Below are 18,094 nucleotides of genomic sequence, written 5' to 3'. Positions count from 1 at the left end.
TACCTGCTCCTAGTGATGGGGCGCAGTCACTCCTTAGGTCTTGTGTTAACTTAAGAGTTCTCTCACCTGATTCTCCACCCACCCACCCACTCCGCTTGGTGAATCCGAAGCTTTGCAAATGCTCCATTCTGCTTACCCGAATTAGGGCTCATCGCGTCTCTGAGGGAGGCCCCCGATTCTACTAAGAGAGGAGAGGTGAAAGGGGTTCTTCGACTTATCTCCCACAAGAACACTTCCTTCAAGAGAAGTAAATAGAACCATTATGTGTGCAAGATCCTTCATAACCCTCACACAATAGGGTCTGCACAAACAGATGTGTGAGAACTGAATCCAGTCTTTGTTGCTCAAAATGTTCACATATATAATACGAGATTTTATATCACTTACTGTATAATCCTGTCACTACTTACTGTCAAAGAATGTTACTTATTTATTTAATGCAGTTTTATATAGCGCTGACTTTACCCAAAGGTGTCAGAGCGCCTTACAAAAGAACCAAGTACGTTACATAAGGAGATTTACACACTAACAAGTTACAAATACAATCAGGATAATTGAAGAGTAAAAATAAAATAAGGAGGTGACAACATTTGGTAAATAAAGTGATAGAATACATATTTACAACGTTCAGCTCAAGTAAATGCCAAGCGGGCTTGAGGGTCATGAAAAGGGGTGAATTAATCTTGGCAGTGTCTTTGGAAGAGAAGGGATTTAAGATCTGTTTTGAAAGTCCGGACAGAGGTGGTAATTCGGAAGCTTGGAGGAAGCGAGTTCCAGATTCTAGCCGCATTGCTGGAGAAGGATAGAGCCATAAACCTTTCCCTTTTGTTGTCGGCTCAGTCATTGCCTTCCTTCCTCGTGTTTGCTCAACATAGTTCACATAGTTCAGGGCATTTCAGTTTTGGGGAACCATCCGCCTAGTGTCAGCAACACAATGTTCACAGCCCTGTGCTTTCCTTACCTGTGTAGTTCAAGCTCACACCATGCATACAACTCCCAGAATGCAACGTTTTGTTAATTGAGGGCCCCGAAATTGAATTTCATTATCTCAAGGAGAAGAAGACGTAGAAAAGCCGCACATCGGATGAGCCTTCCGAATGTATTAATGTGCCTCCCAAATGTCACTGGCGTGCTTCGGAGGGCTCTTGGAAAATTCCAAGTCGCCCATGGCAAACAGCAAAATCCAAAGTTCTGCTCCTCCCATGCTTCCAGGCTCTTGCTACGTCCCAGGACCCCACCCCTTTCCTCTTTTCCAAATACCCACATGCAATGGTGACCGTGATTCCTTTCCTGCCCTCTGCTGGGGCAAGGAGCAATGCGTCCACCCCGGGCCCTGCCTCCGGGGAGAACCTGCCCCTCCAGCCGGCCCTGACCCTGCTCATTGCCCTCCTGATCCCCTGCGTGGTGGTGCTGGCCCTGCTGAACTGCGCCCTCCTGCTCCAGAGGCTCCCGGTGTGCGTCAGGACCAGGAAGCGGGGCCCGGGCGGGCCGCTATGGAGCGTGGATATAGAGCATGGTGGCGACGAGTCCACCTCGGTGGAGAACAGCAGCCGGGGCTCCCAGGAGCTGGGGGCGGCCTCAGCCAGCGCAGCGAGCCCGGGACTCGATGTGGCCCGTGGTCTGGGGGACGGGCTGAGGCCCAGGGACAGCCTTCACAAGCCCAGCGGCACCTCCGGAGACCGCGACGTCGGCTCCTTCCGGCCGGCCATCACGGTGACTGTCACCCAGGCCTCGGGGTCACTGCGCGGGCATCCGCTGGCTGGAAGGGACCTGCGCGGCTTGAGTCAAAGGAGGATGTCCCACAGGACCGTGTCATCCAGCGACCTGGAGGGTCGAGCGAGCCAGGTGCCCCCCAACACTCCAGTGAGCACCCCAGGGCCTCGGGTAGGTACTCGCCAAAAAGCAGTAATCCGCTTGGACCTCAGGTCTAAAGATGCCCCAGGAGGGTCCGGCCTCCATCCACTTATGGGGTTTGAGTCATCAGCACTTCACCTGCTGGGACTTGTAGGCCCAGATCTGTCGTGGAAAAGTGAAAATACGAGTCCCAGCATGCAAAGCTCTGTTGGCTTAAAAATAGGACTAGCTGATGACGATGCTTTGGTTCTTTGGCGATTACACATTCAGGTACCTGTTGGCCACCAAGGTATATTATAAAGTAGAATAAATGTTGCTTAAATCAAGATATGGTGACTGGGTGGACAACATGAGATCTATACTGTCATAGTTATGTTTTTTTTTTAAACAAATTATCATTGTTCAGTATTCTAGTCTAAAGAGAGCTGTGGTAAATGAAGATGCAGAGTAGCCAGTAGTACAGGTGATAGATAACAGGATGGTTTATGCCTTAGAATAAGAGTCATAGGTAACAGGTAGAAGATGGTAAGAAGGAAGCAGGAAATCCCACTGCTCAGCGCATGCACTCCAACTCACATTCACTCACCCAGGCACACACCAGCATTCTGATCCCTCACAGTCTCACTGGCTGAGCAGCACAGGACACACAACTAAGGAGAGAATGCATGGCATAGAAAAGAAGGTAACAGACACATCTCCCTTCTTTAAGGAATCAATGGAAAAGAATGCATATAAGGTGGTAATACTCAACATCATAAATGAACGGACCAGGGAGAGGAAATAATAATGATGCAAGGTCAGAAATAACAGCAAGTCCTAACCGGAAATACTCGGAACAGGGGAGGAGAGAATGCATGGCATGAAGATGCCACAAGAACAATTGAATGTAAGCATGAATAAAGCTGCAAGAGTTAAATTAAAGTCCAGGGTTGCACAACGTTTATGACCTGGCGCTTTTGGCATTCCTAGTCAGGGGTGACCCACTGAGGTCCAGGATGGCGGGATCCAGGTCAGACTGTCACGATAACCTGACGGTTTGTAAATGCCTTATTTCCTTTAAGTGTCCTTATTTATGAGATAAAGTACCCCCTGCTGTATATTATAAGAATATTGCAAGTCACCGAGAAGTTCCATGACCATACAGAGGAATGAGGCTGAGTTCCTTTATAAGGTTATGGAACTCCTGGGCAACCGTATAACAGAGTGCACTCTGGGATTTGTAGTCTGGTTTCACTTCAGTCGGACTAAAGTTTTTAGATATTTTTGGCTTGCAAAGGACTGGATACTGTGTGGAACTTGGCATGAATATCCAGCAGTGCAGTAGGCAAATGCTAACACTTGATACTATTTAAAAGCAGCCTATAAATGGAAAAAAAAACTAATCACCAAAAATTAAAGAAAGTGCCCTTAGGCGCTATAAATATACACGCAGGCAAGAATGTAAGGAAACCTAAAGCAGCAATATGGAAGGAACACATGAACGACAAATGATATTGCGTAATCAAACACCTATTTAAAATAATCCAAAAAGTTGCCCCCTCTTACACTTTGCGATTTAATACTAAATGTGGGCTGGGGAATAAAATAAAAACATAGATAATGGCAGATACAGAGTTAAGGTTGAATTTCATTAACAATAGTGAAAGAAAAAAGTGAATTAAGCCTCTGCAGCTAACAGGGGTGTAGTGTCAATGGAGGTGTTTGGGGTGTAACACCCGCCATAAAATGCATTCTTGGTTTGGTAGTTGTGTCTGGGGACCATAGTCGGGCCTAACATCTGTCAGTTTTTCTCATCCTGAGCCAAAAATGAATGACAAAACTGTGACCTTTGATGTGAATGGGAGATATAGAGAAACTCATTTCGTGGCTGAACTTCTGTGTAGTGAGGGCTGTGTTTAGATACATACATCGCTATGTTGGCATAAGCGCGTTAGATGTTAGAAAGCCATCTTGCAACTTTTGCTGCCTTTGCACACGTCACTGCAGATACATGTTATTATTTGAAAACTGCTTGCTCGCCTTTTTCTTCACATGAAAACTGTCTGTTGTTCACATCCCTAGACGTGCGCTGCAACCTTGGTCTGAACATTGTGTAAAGAAACAGTCTGGGTCGCCAGACAATGCATGTATTTGAGTTCAGGTTGATCGGCCCACTATTTAGCCATAACACGCACGCAGCTGCAAATACCTGAAAGCGAGTGCTTTTAATATTGCAGACTGCATGCTTTACACACATTCGGAAGAAGAGCTTTCCCAGGAGCAGAGTACACCTGATCCTGTGATGTGATTCCACTAAGCTGATCTTTACGGTATGTGGTTCCCCATTGAAGCCTATAGACCTTCTACTAGTCTAATAATATTAGTTTACTAGCGAAAGGAAGATGGCTGTATTCCACTGTCATTTATACTATGATTTCTCCTTTCATTTTCTATGGTATTGTAACAATGCTGATGGTTTTGATTTTAATCATTTGTCTGCTTATGTTAGCCAAAGTACTGCATCTTAGGACACGTAGTTGATAAAATAAACCTTTTAAACTTTACCGTGTCTCTGATTACTCTTGTTGTGGACTGATATGAGAATAATTACGAACAGGTATTTCTGATTCCCACCATTCCTGAGAGTACTCTAAGTCGCTTGTTCTGGGTTGTCTATACATTGGGACCTCCGTGATGATACGGATAATAAATGGGACACTGATGCTGGTCGGATAGGGGTTCTGGGTTCTGAGGTGAGTTTTTGGTACACCACATTTCACTGAGGTCCTGGTTTCCTGCGCATAGTTCTGTGCATGAGCAGAATCCCTGCAACATGGCGCACCTAACGTTTGGTCTTTTGATTTAAAACGCCTTGGTAGTGCTTATATTAGTCCACAACACCCTCACTCTTGTTTCCGGATAACGGGAGTGACGGATTTTACCTACCTATTGGTAGCCTAATAGGTTCTTTCAAGCTTGTTAATTAAAAAGGTTTCTTATATTTTTGAACCCTTGTGCTACTGTAAAATCCGTTGTTGTTTTTCTCTGTGTCCTTATGGCGGTCGAAATTGAGATTCCCCTTTCAGCCTGGCAGCATAGCATTTGGTTTAATGGCGCCCTTCCCCATGCGGTTGCACCGGCTAGACTCGGCCCTTTGTCAATTCCAGGGGCCACGTGGCCGGTGCTGGCCGGATTTACGCCTCGCCCCCGATATTTTACTCTTGCGGTGGATGAGTGCGTACGCTCCATACAACCCTCACTTCAGTATATAGGGCTTTGGTGCAATTCGTCTCACGCAACATGCAGGTGGGGGCACCTGCTGTTGCGGGACTACCAGCTGGTCATCCCGTGGTTGTTATTAGCCCCGTCATAGTTAATTCGGTGATGGGCAAGCGCCTCCTGAATAAGGATGATTTACCATATTGGCTTGCCGAGAAATTTGACCAACTGGAGGCAGTTTTTCCACACTCTACCGCTGTGGAGAAACACAGAATCCTCACTATTAGTTTGCCGAAAGACTTAGTCCCAGAAGTGTCCGATTGTGACAACTGGGGTAAGGTTTTTGCCGCGGTCTATTCAAAGTGCTTTGGCACTCTATCTATGGCTGTGCTTCCCTCCGTCATTAAACGTGTTCAAGATAACCACGGTCCGGAGGCGGCTGTAGAGTTGGGAATGCGGCTTGTCGGAGTGTTCGACGTAGTTGCCTCTCTTGTCCTGGGTAATCTCAAGGGAGATGCGGTACTATTTCAAGTGGCTAATGGCTTAGCCCGCGTCGATGAACTCGATAAGCCCAAAGAGTTGCCTAAAATTAGTGCGGAGGCTTATAGAACTAAGGGCCGCAGTAGTTTAGGGGTTAAACCAACTATTATCATTCCTGACTTGATACAACAAACTAAGGTGAGCTCGTCTGTCAAAGACGATCGTCCAAATTTTCCAAAGCAAAATTGGCGACAAAAGAAACAGGGAAAGCAGCAACAGAAACGGGGGTCTCGTCCTGCGTCTCCCACACAGCCTAGTGAGCGCACATCAGATTTGCCCGCTCGCACTAGTATTAAGTCACCTGATAGATTTCAGGTTACTGAACGTTCTCCTCGTTCTTCACAGGAAACATCGGCCTCATAGTCCGGTGGAGGAGAACGTGGCAAAGGTCAGGGTGCCCAACAAGGACGTGAGCAACCCCGTCAGGCTGACGGTAAAGGCAAGCAAGACGAGTTTGCACGTCAACATCCCCCGTTTCAGAAGAAGAAAGTTGCTGCTTTAACAGCGAGGTATGCCACAGATAGTGCGGACGCAGCTTCGGAACCTGACATGGGCGATAACGCTGCTCTACAGCGCAGCGGAGGTTACAGTAGTGCGGCAAGCACTACATCCATATCTGGAGGCGACAGCAACTGACACGTTCATTACTGTAGAAACTGCGGACACTTAGAGTGGCTCCCCCTGACAGACTATATGATATAGTCCTCTTAATCGAAGGTGACATACAACGTACTATTCAAGGGATTTTTTGGGATAATCTGACCTCTTCCTATGACATTCTTTTGGCAGAGGCAGACTGGCCCTCGGCTTTCATTTTAGATGCTCCGAGAGGGGAGGAGGTAATCCTCCCTTCCTTTGCGCACACATTGCCAAAGGAACACGCTAAAAAGTTTGCCGAGGAGTGGGCTCAGGTGCTTGCTCCGGCTTTGTATCGCACTCAAGTAGGCTGGGATAAATTGTCCCCCAGCCATGAGATTCCATTACGGTCTATGCCCCAGCCACAGCCCCAATATCCCATGCGTCGTGAAGCTAGACCCCACGTCGCAGACATCCTTGAACAATTGGAATATCAGGGAGTTGTTGAAACGTGTGTCACCAATGAATAATCCTTTATTCACTGTAACGAAGCCTGATGGGTCGTACCGCCTAGTTTTGGATTACCGGCACCTAAACTCTCATTGCCGGACGTGCGCGGTACAGAATACCCACAGTTCAGCCCTCGTTGATAGTCTTGTGCGTAAAAGGTTTAAAACCACACTTGACATATCCCATGGCTTTTAGAGCCACAACCTGTCCTCTATTAGTAGTCAGTGGACAGTGTTTACTTCAGGCGGCAAACAAAAACAGTTTAAGAGATTAGCCATGGGCTATAAAAACAGCCCTGGCGTCTTTGCCGCTCGTGTTGTCTCTCTGTTCGAGAGCATAGACCCTGATGCATACTCGTATGTTGATGATATCTATCTCACGGACGACGAGTTGTGGCCGCATCTGTGTCGCGTTGATCGCATTATTGTTATGTTTGCAGACTTCGGTTACAAATTCAACTTTGCGAAGTCTCACATTGCAGAGTATACAGTGTTGTTTTTGGGCTACGAGCTCAACAATGAGGGTCGAGGATTGGCTCCTCACTTTCTGGAGAAGTGCGCGTGCTTGCGTGCTCCAACAACATTTAAAAAATTAGTCTTTGCTGGGCTTTCTGAATTTTGGTCGTACGTACATTCCTGATTATGCCCAGCGTATCAAGCCGCTTTATGCCTTGGTACATCCTACTTTTTCCAAAACGAGCTGGCTGCCAGAGCATTCAGCAATTTTGCAATCTTTGCAAGCTGATCTTCTTGCTTCAAAATACTTACTGACACGTGATAACCGCACTAACCTGGTAATAAGAATTGTGCCAGGCGCAGTGGGTTTCACGTACTTGACGTTCAATGAAGGCGACACCGTCCCCATTGCATACAAATCACACCTGTACACTTCGGCTGAACTGCGCTTTTCCTCTGTCGAGAAAGTTTTGACGGCAGTACAGATGGCGATTCTTAAAGAACGAGCGCTGTCGCAAGGAAAACGCATGTTGGTGGTCACACCCTATCCTGCCCTAGAGGCAGTGGCAAAAGCAAGTGTACCCAATTCTAAAGCTTTGCATCCACGTTGGATACAATGGGCCACTTCCTTGACATCGGCCGATTTCACCTATATCTTTGATGCCTCATTACAGACTCAGGAGAATTTACAGTATGAATTCGTTCATCCTGCTCCTCTGTCTTTGCGCCCGCTCGAATATTACCATTGTGTCATTTACACTGACGGTTCGGCGCGACTGGATCGAAGCATACCTATTCAGCAGCCTGCGCAATTGTGGCAGGTACTTTCGTAAATGGTGAATTACAATCTGATGTCGTGCATACGCAGTCATTGGGCGATTGTACCGCACAGTTGGCGGAACTCCAAGCTCTAGTGCTTGCACTGGAGTTTGCTGATCCTCGAGTCACTACTCTTTATAGTCAGTGACTCGTTTTACTGTGCTCAATCATTCAACGACAATCTATTCTTTTGGTCTCAAAATGAATATCATGATCCCAAAGGTAGCACAATTAAGCATAAAATGCTTTGGGTTCAAGTGCCAGAACTTAAAGAACATCTGCCTCTCGTGAATGTAATTCACACTCTTGGCCACCAGCGAGTTGGTGTCCACGCTGTAGGCAACAGATAAGCTGACGAAGCAGCGAAAACAGCAGTGGCGACATATCTAGTAGCAGCAGTTACAAGATCCAAAAGTAAGATCGATGATGACATCTTGGCAGCAATTGCTGCTACAGAGAAGGGAAGTAATTACCCAAGAGGTTTCCCTTCTCGCTACCATTATCACTTAAGTCCTGATAACGTCCCATTAGTGAGAATTAACGACATTGGTGACAGATTGATTCCCAACGCGGACTGCAGACCATCCTTGATAACAGCAGCTCACGAGGGTATGGCCTCTGCCCACGCCGGCGTTGCAGCTACTGTTAATCTGTTACAACAACGTTACTGGTGGCGCGGGTTATATAAACAGGCTCGCACTTATGTTCTTGATTGTGACATTTGCCAGCAGATTAAACCTTCAACTGCTGCGCGTCCACCACAAACTCAGTTGTACATATCCAATAAACCACTTGGGTGTGTTTATTTGGATCACTGCAGTCCTTTCTCCTCTGATACTGCGTACAAGTATATACTAGTTGCAGTGGATTCGTGCACACGTTTTCTGTGGGTATGGCCACAAAGGAGTGCTGATGCCCGTACTGTCATCAGGGATTTGCGTGTCTTTGTGGGAAGTTTTGCGTGTGATACCTCCCATTCTGATCAGGTCCCTGCGTTCGCCTCTAAGGCGTACAAAGAAGCCATGAAAAATTTGGGGGTCCAAGTCAAATTTTCGTCTCCCTACCGACCTGAGGGTAATAGTGTGGTGGAGCGAATGAACCGTGACTCAAAGCAATCCTTGACAGCTAGGGTTTTAGGCACTGGCCTGAACTGGTTAGCCCATTTGTATAACGTCCAACGTGCACTTAATAATCTCCCTAGAAGGTCTCTGGGTGGGCGGACCCCATACATGATGCTCTTTGGCATAAAAATGTTTGTCCTGGACCTTGACGGTCTAGACATGGAGGCGCCTGCCGCACCCTTTGACGTAGATGATCACTGTGCTGTATTGCAGACTCTACAAGAAGCCAGAGACAGTCTCGCGAAGGAACATATACCCTCCACATCTGATGCTGCGCTTCAGATTTCGGTAGTCGGCTAGCTTCCTCGAGTTGGTGACCTGGTCCGTGAGAAGGTGGAGAACAAGAAGGAGTTCGGCCCCTCTTATCGAGCCCCGGTTCCAGTGCTTAGCGTGCAGGGTACAAGAACAGTCATTTTACCTCCAATTCCTGGTCGCAAGGATAACAGGTACATCTCCATTGACAATGTCAAGCTACAGCGAGTGGCCGATTCTTCTTAGTATGACTCCAGCAGTTTCTTGCCCTGCGATGCTGAGAAATTCTGTTTTGGCTCCGGCATCTACCACCATGTCTAATATTGCCATCGAGATGCTTACGGTTACTGATCCGTTGTTACTACCACCAGCTGGTGGTCCACCTGAAGATACGGAGTATGCTTATCCTGCAGATGTAACATTGCCCGTTTTACAATCAACCACAGTTGCTCAGTCCCGTTTCTCCTTTGACACTAACTCAATGACTTCTAATGCCCCGTCAAAGGTTTCCATTTTTGCTGTTTGGTTCAAACGACATTTTTTAATTCCCCCTTGGTTCAAACGACATTTTTTAATTCCCCCTTGGACTTACATTTGGCTGATGCTCATATGTATTTTTTTGTTCATGTCCATTGGATTTGTAGTGGTATTTTTTCGTCTTGTGAACGGACACTACCTTAAAGAAAGATCTACAATTAGTCTAATTGATGGAACTTTGCCCCCCCCCCCTCCCCACTCCTCATCACACATCATGAAGAGGGACCAGACTTTTGTGAATATTACGGCCTGGCCAGTGTTAGATGGGATTGCGTGGGATGCTGTTAAATTTCAGATTCATGGTCCAACTGAGGTTATCAATGTACCAAATGTATTTCGTGTTTCTATGGGTGATGTGGTTAAACAAAACATCCGTTCTGATGATTGGGATGTTCAGGCCATTGAAGCACTGTTTTCTGATTTGAAATATTATGCCGCATTTGATGCTGAGGATTTGTATTTAGATACTGCTAATTATGGTGAGCAGTTTTGCTATCAACATTATGGCAATCATTTCCTACATAAAGCCAATACGTTTCGAAATTTTGTAAATTATACCCAGTGGGAACATTGTCCAACGCCACTCCTAGGTAGCTCCACCACGTTGGTGGAGAAATTCACATATTTTTCAGATTTTAGTGTTTCGAATCCTACCTCTTTTTATTTTAAAGTGGCGCCTGAGCCTGCCTCGAAAGTTAGGCTGACACACACTAAATTATTATATTCCAAGTCCTTTATGGATGATTTGTCAGTCAGCGGTTATGATCTGTGGAAGGCTACTATTGATCTTAAATCGGTTTGGGGTTCCAAACGTGGCAGGTACAAGGAACATAAGCTTTGCATCGTGCCTGCTTCATCCCGAACCACATGTTGTTCTTAAACTCAACAATCTTCCAGACCACCTGCTTTGGATTGGCTACTTCGAAAAAACTAAATTCTCCCTCTACTCCGGATCTGGGTGCTTATCCAAATTGGGATAATCATACAGATCTGTCCCTTGATGCGTTGCAGTCATACATTACTAATACATCCTTCAATATTTCCAAGTTGCATTCTGAGGGATGGTTGACTTGGCAGACAAGTTCTGATTCCTGTCAACTTCGTTTTCTAGGTTTGAAACCTGGGTATACGCAGGTTTGGTGGACCCTCGTTTTGAATCTTCTCATACTGTAACTACCTACTCTGTAGGGAAGTTATGCCAATCTTGGCTGCAACATTCCACCTTGGCATCTGTTAAACTTCATTTATCTAAATTGCATGACAAAATAGATTTGAATGATTTTGTTAAGGGCCCTATAGGTGGTGGGTCCAAAAGATGGGTGTATGCTATGTATAACGAAGTTTGGAAATTATCACAGATTGAAGCTGCTTCCAGATTGAGGGCTATTGATCAAGCCAATATGGAAAAAGTACTAGCTGTTATCGATAATGGCATTAACACCCTTTCTTCTAGAATTTACACTTTAGATAATATTGTTTCTTCTGTTGTTGATATTGTACAGGATGATGTGTCTGTTTTGTATCATGGTCAAAATCAGTTACGTTCCATAATGCAATTTGCATGGACATTGCAGACGTTAAAGGCTGGGAAAGTTCCCTGGGACTACATGAATACATCATCTTTATTCCTTCCCTTTAATCTCACTGCAAAACAACAATTCAGGTCCATGAAAGATGCGACATACTCATTACTGCATATTGAAAAGTTAGAACCTTTGCCTTTCTCTGTGGCCGAATTGAATTCCGCTGTGTGGCTTATCCACGGGTTAATCACTTTGCCGTTTGCTTTGTTTAAATTCAGTTCATGCATGAAACATTATGCCCTAGGTAGGTATGAACAACTAGGTACTGCATTCCTGCATGAAGTTTGGTCACTCCCATTTCCATACAGGTGCATGAGAGACGGTAAAGAGGTCTATTTGAAAGGTGAGGAATGCACTTCCACACCTGATCACTCTGTAGTCTGTAGGCACATTCAATTGCATGGCACATACAATGTGACGCTCCTAATTTAGCTTGCGTCCTGAAAGGGATTCCAGTGCCAGCTATTATACCCTCTTTCACGCTGCTGGCTAACTGTAGTTATTTGCTTTTAAATAATGAGGCTTGCTGCGGGATGCTAGTGGGAATTCCCTACATAGTGACTGTATCACAGAGAGTAGTATGCTGTAAGAATGTCCTTTTCCCGCCCCGCATGGGCGGCTGGATGTATCCATCTGGCCTTCCATTCCAACCTTGAAAGCGGAGTTCAACAAGATGAGCAGAATAAGGGCTCTATTGTCTCAAAAAGAAGTCGCACTGACTTCTTCCCGGGAAACATTTGTCCTTCACGTAGCAAATACGCGCACCGAGGTGCAAGCGCTTTTGAATACTGACCTCCCAATTCATTTTGGTGCCCTGATTCAAACTATCTTTAATGCCTCGTCAACAACTGGCTTGGCACATTTTTTCAAAATTGTGGGCTCAGGCCTCGTGACCTCCTTCCAAGCTATTTTTGGTGTGATACCGGCACTTTTTCATTCTATTTTTTTTCCAGCGTCTTTGGCGGTCTCCTGTTGATTCTCGCCCTTGTGGCTGGGGTGCTGTTGTTGGTCTGCTTACTACGCAATGGCTGCACAGTTTGTGTCACACGACAGCCTGGCCCGGCTGCTCCATCTTCGTAACCGGATGCTTGAATATTATGGAACATTACCACTGGCAACCTTGAGTATAGTCTATGGATTGTCCTTCCGGTTTTCCTATTTTACATGCGTACAACCTGTTTTTCATTGCCTAGATTGTCCATTCGAATGGGATCTGGATTTGTGCTTGTCAAACTCGGTGTGTCCTACCCCGGATTATGATCGACTAATGAGTCCCTTAGTGGCTCATGAGTTGGACTGTTCTGGCGTCAGGATTCTGGCCTGTGGAGCGGCACATGGAGTCCTGGGGAATTGGGACATTGGTACGGCTGCATATGACTTCCTGGCACAAAGTTATCTTGAAGAACACGCCAGTTGTCCTCTGATTGTACTAGAGGCCCTAGTTGTTGAAGAACATGTATGTTCATTTGCCTTACTAGACTGGATGGCGGACACTTTTACAGAACACTCCAATGACTTCCTCTTGGAAGCTGTTGCTACTTACTGTGCCTATACATTGATGGATTAACTTGGATGTCGTCCAACTTCCCTTTATACAAAATTGTTTGATTTTTCATTCGCCATTCGGGCTCTCTGAGCCTTGCCATTAATTTTTCCATTCACATTTTTTACTTTTATCGTTTTGTTTTTTTTCTTTTCTCTTGTGCCTTCGAACCTTCAATGCCTTTTATATGGATTTCCAATTCGAGCCCTTAGTTCTGTTCTATCGAACTTGAACTCTGCGTCCCTTATTATATCCCTATTTTGCTAGTGGTCCGAGCAAAGGAGGGTGTAGTGAGGGCTGTGTTTAGATACATACATTGCTATGTTGGCATAAGCGCGTTAGATGTTAGAAAGCCATCTTGCAACTTTTGCTGCCCTTGCACACGTCACTGCAGATACATGTTATTATTTGAAAACTGCTTGCTCGCCTTTTTTCTTCACATGAGAACTGTCTGTTGTTCACATCCCTAGACGTGCGCTGCAACCTTGGTCTGAACATTGTGTAAAGAAACAGTCTGGGTCGCCAGACAATGCATGTTTTTGAGTTCAGGTTGATCGGCCCACTATTTAGCCATAACACGCACGCAGCTGCAAATACCTGAAAGTCGAGTGCTTTTAATATTGCAGAGTTCATGCTTCACACACATTCGGAAGAAGAGCTTTCCCAGGAGCAGAGTACACCTGATCCTGTGATGTGATTCCACTAAGCTGATCTTTACGGTATGGGGTTCCCCATTACAGCCTAGAGACCTTCTACTAGTCTAATAATATTAGTTTTCTAGCGAAAGGAAGGTGGCTGTATTCCACTGTCATTTATACTATGATTTCTCCTTTCATTTTCTATGGTATTGTAACAATGCTGATGGTTTTGATTTTAATCATTTGTCTGCTTATGTTAGCCAAAGTACTGCATCTTAGGACACGTAGTTTATAAAATAAACCTTTTAAACTTTACCGTGTCTCTGATTACTCTTGTTGTGGACTGATATGAGAATAATTACGAACAGGTATTTCTGATTCCCACCATTCCTGAGAGTACTCTAAGTCGCTTGTTCTGGGTTGTCTATACATTGGGACCTCCGTGATGATACGGATAACGAATGGGACACTGATGATGGTCGGATAGGGGTTCTGGGTTCTGAGGTGAGTTTTTGGTACACCACAATTCACTGAGGTCCTGGTTTCCTGCGCATAGTTCTGTGCATGAGCAGAATCCCTGCAACACTGAACGTGAAACCAAATCACTTGGAATCAATTCTGGCTTCCCTCTTGTCCAAAATATGTGATCTTAGGCAAATATTTTATTTCACAGAGCCTCATATGAGCGCACTTTTAAATATTTGACTTCAGGATATGTACAGTACAAACAACTCTTATGTTTGATTTAATAGACTATAATGTTACTCCATCTGTAGTAAGAATCTAGGATAAGTTTAAGGTTTACATACCTACTGACTTGCCTCTTAGTTCACTAATGGCATTGTCGTTGGGGGACAAGCCATTAAATGTTTCTAAGTTCATGTTTAAAAACTGTCACTTTTAGTAAGAATTGGTCTATGCAGTGATATAAGCAAAAGAAACAAATGATGGACGTAATGCTGAACAATGCAAACATTCGCCCCCAGTCACAAAGATCTGGGTTTAATCCATCATTCTTTTGCTCACCACGCCACCCCAGTTTGGACCCAGCCATTTGCAAATCAGTCTTGACCCTGTTCCAATGGGAACAGTCCAGCCCGAACTGCCAAGCCAGCTCCTCCCTGGCCTGGAAACAAGCATCATGGGACCGTTTTCGGGGCATCACCCCTCATCAACCAGGCTAGTTTGAATCCAGTGGCGCAGTAAGCACAGGACCCACATCTGGGCATACACTTCCCACTTAGGGCAACAAAAGCAAAAGGAACAAATCATGGATGGAATTCTGAACAATGCAAACATTCTCCCCCAGTCACAAAGATCTGGGTTTAATCCATCGTTCTTATGCAGTGATATCTGATGTAGTAAGGTGAAACGCTTACGCAAGAAGTAATTTTTATTTCATTGGCTCAGTTTGTGAACAGATTCTTAGAGCCAAGCCAGACTCGTGGCTCTGGCTCAGCTCACCCAATTAATTTGCCTGCGCGCCTTCCCACTAATTCTGACTTAGGCTTAGTAAAAGGCGAGGACTAGAAGCCCACATGCACTGATGTGACCTCTCTACCATCAAGACTTCTTGTAACGGAGACAAAGAAGAGTAACTGCATGTAATGAAAATACATTTACAATAGGTGACTCCAGGCCTTTGTGTTGTACGTGACCATAGTCATGAGTTCCCAGCAAGAACTATCATTCTTGCTGGCATGGGTAGGGGCATAGCTTTATTGGAGGTGTTCTGGGGTGTGACACTCCCTCAAATGCATTCTTAGTTGGGTCTTGTGGCCCTGAGTCAGGTCAGCTCTGCATGTGTCGGTTTTACTCGTCATTCTCATTTTAGAAAGAGGTTCTAACTTATTATTTTTTTTGGGATCAGGATCTTAAGTATATATGGTGTCTGGTTTACCGCCAGTCTCACGTTTCCAGGCATACTACTTGCAATGAAATACCCAAAAGGTGATGGGATGAATGCTTGCAAATAGTCTTACCAGTGTCAATCGCTCGGGTAGCATTACAACTCATCGTGTTTCATCCACTGTGCCACTAGACGGAGGCCCACCTAAAACAAATCATAACTGACCCCCTTTCTCTTGGAAACAGTCCACACTAAACCTTTGCCATCTAACTCCTCTACCCTGATGCCCACTGTGTGTTTTTGTTTAATTCAAATTTTCTTGATAAGGAGTGTAAAGTCATTAAAAACATAATCATTGTAGAATTAAGCAAAATTCAAAGACAACCAATATAGCACAAAAGCTTGCTATTTAAGTCTTTGCAAAAATGAAAAGTCATCCTATTGCTAGGTTTTGACAAACTAAATTCATATATAGAAGACCTTCACTTTCAAATTTCACCTTCAAATTTCACCTAACTTAGAGGAACTATAAAAAGATAAATCTGAAGCCAATGGCATTGGCTGATGACCTTTTGGCTTTGTGAATGCTTATTTGATTTGGGAATGTTTTTGTATAAAGGCATGCAAACATAGTCTAAAAGCCAAAATGTGTGTGTATGTATATACATGTATAAATTTCAAATCAATAAACAAAGGTCATAGTTAAAACGTTATTCTTTTTATATAAACCATACTCAAACTACACACACATTAGAAATTCTAAAGTTGTAGTTATACCATAAATTTACAATTTACGCACCACCTTTAAATTATTATAGCTCGTGCACCTCCATACATAGTGTAGTCCACTCGGTAGCAACTCTGCATTAATTATTACTCACTACTCTACCATGCACTGAGTTTTCACAAACGATGTGATTTGCGATGTGATAAGTGTTGTTATGAATACAATGATTTCAGTTGGTATGTGGTGTAATATGAAAGGATATAAGCAGTGCATGGGGAATGCGTGAATTATAGTTAATGTAGTGTGGGTACCGAGTTCACTACACTGTGTATGAAAGTGTGCAAGTTATCATAATTTGAAGGTGGCGTGTAAATTATAAATTTAATGTATAACTATAGCTTTAGAATTGTTAATGTGTTTGTAGTTTGAGTTTGGTTTGTATAGAAAGAATAGATAAAGTTTGATAACTATATCTAAGGTTTAATCCTTTTTTTTTTTTTCCTCCATTAAATTTCAATGTCTTTTTAAAAAATAAAAATGTGTTTGAATTCTAGAGTCCAGTGTTGTGGAGTGTCGTACAGTATAGTGGAGGAGAGTGTCTTAGAGTGTAGTGGCATAGCATAAAGTGTCGTGGAGTGTAGTAGAGTGGATTGGCGTAGTGTAGAGTCGAGTAAACTGTTGTAAATTGTAGTTGTGTGTCGGAGATTGTTGGAAAGTCTTGTAGAGTCTTGTACATTGGAGTGTAGGGTCATACAATGGAGAAGAGTGGCATAGGGTGTAGTAGAGTCTTGTGGATTGGTGTAGAGTGGAGAAGATTGGAGTTGAGTGGCATAGTTTAGAGTGGAGTAAGGTGGCAGAGCAGAGTGTTATGTTGTGGAGTAGAGTGGAATGGCGTAGCATACAGTGGAGTAGAGTGTCACAGAATGGTGTGTCGGAAACTGTTGTGGAGTGCCACAAAGTGGAATAGAGTATTTTAGAGTGTGGTGGAGTGAAGTGGCATAGTGTCATAGAGTTGAGTGGGGCAGAGTAGCGTAGAGTGGGGTAGTGTGTCAGAGTGCATTAAAGTGGGGGAAATGGCATAGAGGGAGTTGCGTAGAGTGATGTACCGTGGCATAGAGTAAAGTAGAGTTCTCTATATTGCATAGACTGTAGTACATTGTTGTACAGTGGAGTGCTATAAGGTTGAGTATTGTATGGTAGTGTAGAGGGGCTTAGTGTCGTTTACTAGACTAGAGTGGAGTGACGTACAGTGGAATACCGTAGAGTAGAGTGGAGTGGAGTGACGTGGAGTGGAGTGGAGTGGAGTGGCGTGGCGTACAGTCGAATAGCTTAGAGTCTAGTGGCGTATAGTCAAGTAGGGTGTTGTGAAGTGCTGTAGAGTCAAATAGCATGGAGTGACAGAAAGTCGAATTGTGTACCGTGGAGTGGGGTACAATGGAATAGCGTAGAGTAGAATACCAGTACAGTAGAGTGGAGTGATGTAGAGTGGAGTAGCGTACAGAAAAATGGAGTGTTGTAGACTAGAGTTTCGTTAAGTGGCATACAGTGGGGTAAAGTGTCATACAGCAAAGTGGTGTAGAGTGGAGTAAAGTGTCATAAATTGGAATGGCATGTTGTGGAGTGGCATGTCGTAGAGTGGAGAGATATACAGTACAGTGGCATAGACTGGAGTGGCATAGAGTCGAGTAGTGTGTCGTAAATTTGAGTCGAGTGCCGGAGAGTGAAATACCGAACAGTAGAGTGGAGAGGCATAAAGTAGAATAACGCAGAGTAGAGTGGCATACAGTAGAGTGTAGAATTGAATGGAGTGGCATACAGTGGAATAGCATGGAGTGGAGTGCCTTACAATGGAATAGCGTAGAGTGGCATAGAGTTGAATAGAGTGGAGTGGC

At 44.5% G+C, this 18,094-nt stretch overlaps 1 protein-coding gene across 1 annotated transcript in view; it reads left to right on the top strand.

Annotated features, from left to right (window-relative positions):
• The first annotated feature begins 1,085 nt into the window (after nt 1-1,085).
• The window catches only part of LOC146863819 (protein huluwa-like), a 47,735-nt gene continuing 30,726 nt past the window's right edge, over nt 1,086-18,094 (top strand). The window contains exon 1 of the mRNA XM_085628209.1: nt 1,086-1,884. Within this exon, the coding sequence (XP_085484335.1) occupies nt 1,270-1,884 (615 nt within the window). The 5' untranslated portion in view covers nt 1,086-1,269. The remainder of the gene's footprint in view (nt 1,885-18,094) is intronic.

The sequence above is a fragment of the Triturus cristatus genome, chromosome 2_1 (assembly GCF_964204655.1).
Source record: "Triturus cristatus chromosome 2_1, aTriCri1.1, whole genome shotgun sequence".
NCBI lineage: Eukaryota > Metazoa > Chordata > Amphibia > Caudata > Salamandridae > Triturus > Triturus cristatus.
This window is presented reverse-complemented; position numbering and strand designations above follow the sequence as displayed.